General features: G+C 45.5%; 1 protein-coding gene across 2 annotated transcripts in view; it reads left to right on the forward strand.

Moving 5' to 3' along the window:
* The window catches only part of LOC116628042 (IQ domain-containing protein K-like), a 123,576-nt gene extending 115,332 nt beyond the window's left edge, over positions 1-8,244 (forward strand). The window contains exons 9-10 of one of the 2 annotated variants that reach the window (XM_032398091.1): positions 7,705-7,801; positions 8,011-8,244. In XM_032398091.1, coding sequence (XP_032253982.1) covers positions 7,705-7,801; positions 8,011-8,089 — 176 coding nt within the window. In that variant the 3' untranslated portion in view covers positions 8,090-8,244. Of the gene's footprint in view, positions 1-7,704; positions 7,813-8,010 lie in introns of both variants that reach the window. The other variant, XM_032398092.1, reaches the window with a different exon arrangement.
* The last annotated feature ends 92 nt before the right edge of the window (positions 8,245-8,336 follow it).

Genomic DNA, 8,336 nt, shown 5'->3' on the forward strand with positions numbered 1-8,336 from the left:
TAGAGGATACTGCCAAGTCCTTTTCTAAAACGGTTGCATTTCCCATTCGCACTAGTGGTGCCTGAGCTTTCCAGTTGCTCTGCGTCCTTGCTAACACTTGGTATGGTGAATCTCTTTCATTGAAACCATCCTGGTGGGTGGGTGGATGTGTGCTAGCTATCTCATCATGCCTTTAATTTCCATGACGTCTAACGATATCGCACACTGTTTTATGTGATCATCCGCCGTTGGGACACACCATTGTGTTCCTAAACTCAGTTATACTCTTGGGATATCTGATAGCTCCGTTTGCCAGAATGAGATTTAAAAAATGAACACACATGCTCTGAGAGAGGTTGCAGAGGCTCTCCTAGAACCAACACAGCAGAGTTTGGGGCACACATTTCAGAGCATCTACGCTGACTTCTGCTTACTTTCAAGTTCTTAACTGTGTTTGATAGCGAGCTTGCAAGAGAAGTAACTTGCAGATGAGTGACAAGCTATGAATTTTTAAAAGTGCTAAGTGAGCTCTCTAGCAGCATTGCCGCTGATATTTCTACAATCCGTGTAGGAGAAAGGAAGTCACGTTAGCTGAGTACCCACTATGTGTCAATCCTTGCACCAGGCACTTTAAATATATTATCCCCTTGGGGCTCCTGGGTGGTGAAATTAGCTGTCGGACTCTTGGTTTCAGCTCAGGTAGTGATCTCAGGGTCGTGAGATCAAGCCCTGCGTGGGGCTCTACGATGAGCACCAGTGTGCTTAAGACTCGCTCTCCCTTGCCCTCTGCCCCTCCCCCTACTCGTGTGCATGCAGGCACACTCTCTTTTCCTCTCTCTGAAATAGATAAATAAATCTTTAAAAAAAAAACTTTTTTTCTAAAGATTTTATTTATTTTTATTATTATTTTTAAAAGATTTTATTAATTTATTCGACAGAGAGAAAGAGACAGCGAGAGAGGGAACACAAGCAGGGGGAGTGGGAGAGGGAGAAGCAGGCTTCCTGCCTAGCAGAGAGCCCGATGTGGGGCTCGATCCCAGGACCCTGGGATCATGACCTGAGCCGAAGGCAGCCGATTAACGACTGAGCCACCCAGGCGCCCCAAGATTTTATTTATTTAATGAGAGAGAGAGCACAAACAGGGGAGAGGGGCAGAGGGAGAAGGAGAAACAGGCTCCCTGCTGAGCAGGGAGACCCACGCTGGGCTGGATCCCAGGACCCCGAGACCATGACCTGAGCTGAAGGCAGATGCTTAACCAACTGAGCCACCCAGGAGCCCCCCCAAAAACATTTTAAGGGTGTACTTTGGAAGGCCTCAACCAGGAATAAATATAAAACAGGAGTCATTTGTTTTCCAAAAAAATTTTTTTTAGAAAGGTATAGGAGGTAAAAAAGGGGCAGAGTTGAGTGAATGAAAGAAACTGGTTTCCATTTTACCCTTAGAAACATCATCACGTTTGGCTTCCAACACCAACAGACAGAGCCTTGGTGTCCCCCTTGGAGACAATGTTAACTTTTGGTACTGAAGAATTTTAAATTTGCATCATCAAAATTTACAGAAAATGTGCCTCACTATGTTCCACGTGACATTTCTCCCTGTTCCTTCAAACTTGGCAAAAGCATCATGGCTTCGTATATTTTACCAGGTTTATAAATTATCAGATACCTAGTCATTCCCCGATTGTTGGGCCTTTAGGTCATTCCCAAGATGTTTTTGTGGTAAAACGATGTGTTAGCGAACACCTTTGTCTGCAGGCCTTGTTGTGGTATCTTTGGGTACAGAAATGTTCATCTACCGGGCGAGAGACACTGAGAGACCATGACCTTGCAGGAGTTAAGAGCATGAATGCAGGAGCCAGACAGCCCACGGTGTGACCCTGGGCAAGCCACACAACCTGTGTGCCTCGGTCTCCTTGTCTGCCAGGCTGGGGAAAATCACGGCACTTACCTCACATCACTTCACACGTGTAAAGGGCTCGGTCAGTGCCACAGAAGCGTTTGCTTGTATTATTTACCTTGAATCCTAGAAACTGTGCCAACTGGATAACAAATTAATGCTTTAAGGCTTCTCAAGTATATTGCTGACTTGAGAGTGTGAACCAGCCTCCTCTTAGTAACTCAGGACGCAGAGCTGTTATGGGTCCATAGCTGTGTGACGGATGGACATTTATTGAAACAACTTCTTCCTATGGTGTGTGCACATCTCTTGGTTCTTATAATTCCCTGTTTATTTTTCTGCTTCCCCCTCTGGACTGCGAGCTCCTTGAGATCAAAGACTATGTCCTAAAAATAATAATAGGTAATATTTACTGAGTGCCTAACTCTGGATCGGACTCAGTGCCAAGCACTTTGCAGGCCTTGTCTTGTTTGCTCCTCCCAGCACCATCTAACACCTGGCCCCTCAGGAGACAGGTGCTGAGTGCTGGCTGAGTGATAGAGTGCTCTTTCCCAAACTTGTCACATCAAAAGGATCACTCAAAGCACAGAGGTGCGGGATGCTGATTCCCAGGATTCACTCCTGGAGATCTGATTCTGAAGGTCTGGAGCAGCCCAGGGATCTGTCCCAGGTGATCCCTTTGTGCTGAGGCCACATCTGGGCAACCCGAATGAGTGGCTGGATGACCCCATGGCCCCTGAATTTCCTGTGTCTCAAGCCTTAGGCAGTTTCTCCCAACTGTGCGGAGTTCTCAGCCCGGTCACTGACTGGAACAGGAGAGAAGGAGGGTGACCGAGAGGAGGAAACTGTAAGCAAGTCTCATTAGTATGCAGGGCCTTTCTTGTCACACTGCCTTTAATTGAAGCTGAAGGGCTGGCTCATGTCTCTGGGATTTTCCACTCTCTAGCCCTTCCAGAACTGGCTGCGCACCAGCCTGCTGAGGGGGACAAGGACGGTGCAGGGGCACGGAGGCATCTGTCTGTTGGTGCTGGAGACCAGCCATGATGATGTCTCTAAACTAAAATGGAAACCAGGTTCTTTCATTCAGTCATCGCTACCTGCTTCTCTCCTGCTGCCTCCTCCCTGGCTCCCTCCTTTTACCCACCTGCGGACCTACCTGTGCAAGGCTCTGTTCTGCCAAGACGGGGAAGAAAACCACTAAGGGGAGACTTTAATCTGTTTCTTAACTTTTAGCAAAGTAATCCCTGCACATGGTTCCCATGGTTAAAAGATAGTACCCCCCCCCAGCCTTATCTGTGGTTATGAGCATCCACTGGGGGTTTTGGAACCTGTCCCCCGAGGATAAGGGGGGACTGCTGTATAGGATGGACAGAAGGACATAATGAGCATCATCTTTGTGTCACCCTCTGCTACGGCAATCACTTTGAACCCTTAGCTGTTTCTCTCTGGATAGTTTGATTTTAGATATGATAGATATGATTTTAGACAGTATCTGCTGATTTCCTGCTATGACAGATGAGGACTAGTTCAATTATAGCCCATCTCCACCTTCCCAAAGCAGTTAAATTATTCTTTTCTGTTCCTTTATTAGTTGACTTTGTAATTTCAAGTAATATACTACCATCTTTATTTCTTTTTACGTGTTTTTTGGGGGTGGGGGAATATTCATTCAATAGTGACCATAAAGTACATATAACTCTGAGGCAAACACTTTTAACTACCATCCCAGTTAAGGAAATAGAATACTGTCAACACCTTTAAAGCTTCTCCTCTCCCAGTGAAGCCACTTATTCTGACTTTTGTGCTAATTGTTCTGCCTTTTTTTTTTTTAAGATTTTATTTTTAAGTGATTTCTACACCCAACATGGAGCTCAAATTTACAACCCCGAGATCAAGAGTCGCATGCTCTACTCACTGAGCCAGCCAGGCACCCCCCGTTCTCTTGCCTCTCTTTAGAGTTTTTCTCATCTTTAAAGGCACTCCTCGGTATTTAGATTTGCTGGAAATAGAATCGCACTATACGTATTACACTGTGGCTTCTACCTTTCCTTCAATATTGGTGAGCTAATCTAAGGTGACAGGTTTAGCTGTGGTTTATTCATGTTCACTGCTGTATACTCACCGTTCAAGTAGACCACAGTTTATTTATTCAGTCAGCTATTGATAGACATTTGGGTTGTTTGCAGCTTTCTGCTATCATGGACATCTTAATCCACGTGGCCCAGAACATGTGTGCAAGCGTTTCCCCAGGGGATGGATGCAGGAGTGCAATCGCTGCATTGCAGGGAGCGTGCATATTCAGTTTGACTTGGTAACGCCACTTTTCTAATGTGGTGACACCAATGGACAGTCCCCACCCCCAAGACTCTGACCTGATTGGCCGGGGTTGGGCTGGGCATTGAGAATGTTCAAAGCTCCCCAGGTGATTCCATCATGAGGCTCCACGTCCACCGTTATTTCCAGTCCATCAACTCTAGATAGTGTTTTTTCAATTTGGAGGAGCGGTCCTAGCAGCCCTTTCTGCTCTCCTTTCTCAAGATTTTTGTGTAATCATCTAGAAGAGATAATTAAGGGCTTTTTTCCCAGGCAAAGTCGAAGTGTAGGGGTGGCTAAGAGAGGTTATCAAGGCATGGGTAGGAATTGGTTGATACTGGGACAAAGGGGAGCAGGTGAATTCTTCCTTCAGGCAGGGCTGAGGAACAACAGGAAACCCAAGGGCTGGATTCTTCCCAGCAGCCAACCCTTCCTTCCCTCTCTGGCTATTGGTAGCCTCTAGCGTCTGTCAGCCAGCTAGCTGTAGGCCAGAGAGGTCATTCAAACTGCTTCAATTTTGAGACATTGAGGGGAACTCCAGGCTCTTCTGAACTGCTGTGAGGGTCTTTATGGTCATGTTTTTTTAAAGGGACTCCAACCCTAGTTTGGGTTTCCCAACTGTGGCTGACAGTAGCAACATACGGGAACTTTGGCTACCTGGGCCTCAAGACCAACTAGATCAGAATGTCTGGGGTGAGACCCAGGCACTAATAGGCTTCAGACGTGGCCCGGGTGATTCTTAAACGCAGCCAGGGTGGAGAACCAGCGGCAGTGGATCAAACTCTAACTTGTATCCATCATCACCTGGGGGGCTTGTTAAAAACATGAACTGGCTGGGCTCCACTGTTTCTGATTCTTTAGGTCTGGGGTGGAGCTGCGGATTTGCATTTCTAACAGGTTCCCAGTGATGCTGGGAACGTTGCTGCTCCCCCTAACCCTGCCTAGGGCACTATCTTGCCCCTGAGGTTTCCCTGCATACCTCCCTGTCTGGACCCAGAGCAGCCCTGTACTGAGCTGTTCCATCAGGTGGAGCAGACCTCCTCCCAACTCTGTATTATGTGGTCAACTCTGGTAGCTTAAAATCGACTACGGAAATTGGCAAATGCTCCAAGTCGGGAATCTGTCATTCCCACTAAGTTGCTAAACATTCCCATCCGGATCACATCATGGATTAGCAGGATCCTGGGAAAGCACCTACAGAGGTGTAGCGCATCCTTGGCTTTGAAGGTTCATTGTCGTCAATAGGATCTAGAAACACACAGGGTATTCATGGTGGTTACCCATAGAGCTTCCACATTATATGGACAGAAAAGGTGTATACGCTCAAAACAATTCTTTAAAATTTCCAGGGACCACAGGTTCTAAGTATTAAAAATACGTTTTCCCGGGGCGCCTGGGTGGCTCAGTCGTTAAGCGTCTGCCTTCAGCTCAGGTCATGATCCCAGGGTCCTGGGATCGAGTCCCACATCGGGCTCCCTGCTCAGCGGGAAGCCTGCTTCTCCCTCTCCCACTCCCCCTGCTTGTGTTCCCTCTCTCACTGTGTCTCTCTCTGTCAGATAAATAAATAAAAAATCTTTAATAAAAAAAAAAAAGATTTAAAAATACGTTTTTTTTTTTCTGGTTTTGAGTTATTTTTTTCTTCTGGTTTGAGTTATTAATACAGTCATTAGTAATTCACAAAGCCAAATAAATATACTATAGCTTTTGATAGTTATTAAACATAGAAAGGAGACTCTGGGGGACAAATTGCCTCCTTGTTTGGCACCTGGGGATTTTTCCACACTTGGCAATGCCAGGACCGGGAGAGGTAGGAAAGGGGATCACATATAAACCCCACCGACTGCAAGTCCACACTGGCACAGCTGCGGATTTGGAGGGGGACTTTCTTTGAATAAACCATGACCAAATACCCGTATAAAGCCTTTGTGTAGCCCCAGCTTGAAGACTGCCGTACTAGCCTGGGCTGCTGAAAGCTTTTCAGTCCACTTCCAACAGGAAGTAACTGTGCTGCACATCATGGCGTCCCTGCACTCCATGCTTGGGCCCTACACGGTAACAACACCCTTTCTGCTAGAACACTGCTCTCCGTGTGCGACCAGAGCCTGTGACCTTACTCAGAAAAACCTTCAGGCATTAATGCCCAGGACATGCACTTGAACACTAGAAGCAAAGACTTATTAAAAACGAGTGGGTCTTTCTTGGGGGCGCATGGGTGGCTCAGTTGGTTAAGCGACCAACTCTTGATTTCGGCTAAGGTCATGATCTTGTGTTCTGAGATCAAGCCCTGCTTTGGGCTCTGTGCTCAGCACGGAGTCTGCTTGAGATTCTCGATTCTCTCCCTCTCCCTCCCTGCCCTGCCCCCACTTGCACGAGTGTATGCTCTCTCAAATAAATGAGTAAAATCTTTAAAAAAATTTTTTTTCTAAATGAGAGGGTCTTTCTAAAAGGATCCCCCCCACCCTGGGGGACTGGGTTTCCCTATTTTTCTAGGGGAGGGGCTTTTCCCTATTGGGACAATTTCCCTTACAAGTTGTGCTGTCCTGTGTTCTGCCAACTTTCCTGTTTGGCCGAGGCAGGAAATCCCCCAGATCACATTCTTTTCCAGACCATGAAAGACTAGAAAAGATTCCCTTCTGACCTTGTATTCACCCCAGTGTTATCCTGAGTTTTTAATTTTGGGTGGGTGGGGGGAGCAAGGTGAGTGGTGACAGATTGGGCTGAGTCAAGAGCCTGGAATCTGTCATCATCTTCAGGAAAACTTCCTTTCTTCAGTCCCCCGACCTGCAAAGCACACTTTTGACCTTCTACTGAACTAAATTAAGAATGGCTGTGATGGACTTTGAAGGCATTATGCTAAGTGAAATAAGTCAGGTAGAGAAAGACAAATACTGTATGACTTCATTTATATGTGGAATCTAAACAAAAAACAAAACAAAACCCAAACTTACAGGAAAAGAGATCAGACTTGTGGTTCCCAGGGACGATATAAACTTCCAGTTACATGATAAATCAGAACTAGGACCCTAATGTACAACATGATGGCTACAGCTAACACTGCGGTCTGGTACATAGGAAACTTGTGAAGAGAGTAGGTCCCAAGTGTTCTCATCACAAGACATTTTTTCCTTTTTTTCTTTTCTTGGTATTGGATCTGTATGAGACGATGGGGGTCAGCTGAACCTATTATAGTAACTGTTTCACCATATACGTAAATCAAACCATCTTGCTATCTGCCTTAAACTTAGACAGTGGTGTATGTCGATTACTTTTCAATAAAACTGGGGGGAAAAAAGAATGGCCACAAACATTACGTGGTTTTGAAGCTTTAGATTCCATCCTTGGAGCACAGTGGCCCTGTGTTCTTCCCCGGTGGGTCCGTGGTGCCAGAACCGTAGCGGGTTCTCAGTGGGTTTCAGTGTCATGGACCTCCACACATCAAAGTTTGCTGTTTGCAAAATGACAAGTCTGTCTAGGTATGTAAATCGATTCCGACTTTCTCTTTCATTTCTTTGCAGTGAAATGCAAAATGGAGGATGATGAGGAGGTTGCACCTAAGACCACCACCTTAACCACTGGTGGGATCTTTTCCCTTCGGAGCTTCGATAACCCTACGTGAGGAAAATGTACAAATTATGCTTCCTCTTTGTTGATTTTTTTTTTAACGACTAGATTTGGTACATGTGAATACAGAATCTTTTCTGCACAAGATAGGATTTGTTGCAAACATGCTTTAGTGCATATAGTTTATCCTACGAGAGTACGAATCTAAACTTTCTGCATTATCTCCAAATTTTATTTTTTATCCATTATTATTTCTTCAGTGCTTCAGGTATATTCTTCTACACCAACTGCTGTGAAAATGTACAAGCTCTAGTTCCAAGAGACGTTGAAGTGCTTTAGTTACCAGTTTCCCACTTTGGCTGCTTAAATTTAAGTCCCAAACCTCTGCCGTGGGTTTTAAGTTTATCTGGTGAGTATTCTTTTCATAAAAGAAGACGTATTGCCTACGACCATTTCCAAAGGAGACGGACTCTTAACTCTGACTGCAAACCCAACAAGTTGAGACACTTAAACCCAGACAAAGGACTTTGGTTGTCAAATCCCCAAAGTACTATAGAAAGTTCCTCATTTGCTGGGTAAGCTAACT

Source organism: Phoca vitulina, unplaced genomic scaffold (assembly GCF_004348235.1).
Source record: "Phoca vitulina isolate PV1807 unplaced genomic scaffold, GSC_HSeal_1.0 scaffold109, whole genome shotgun sequence".
Classification (NCBI taxonomy): domain Eukaryota; kingdom Metazoa; phylum Chordata; class Mammalia; order Carnivora; family Phocidae; genus Phoca; species Phoca vitulina.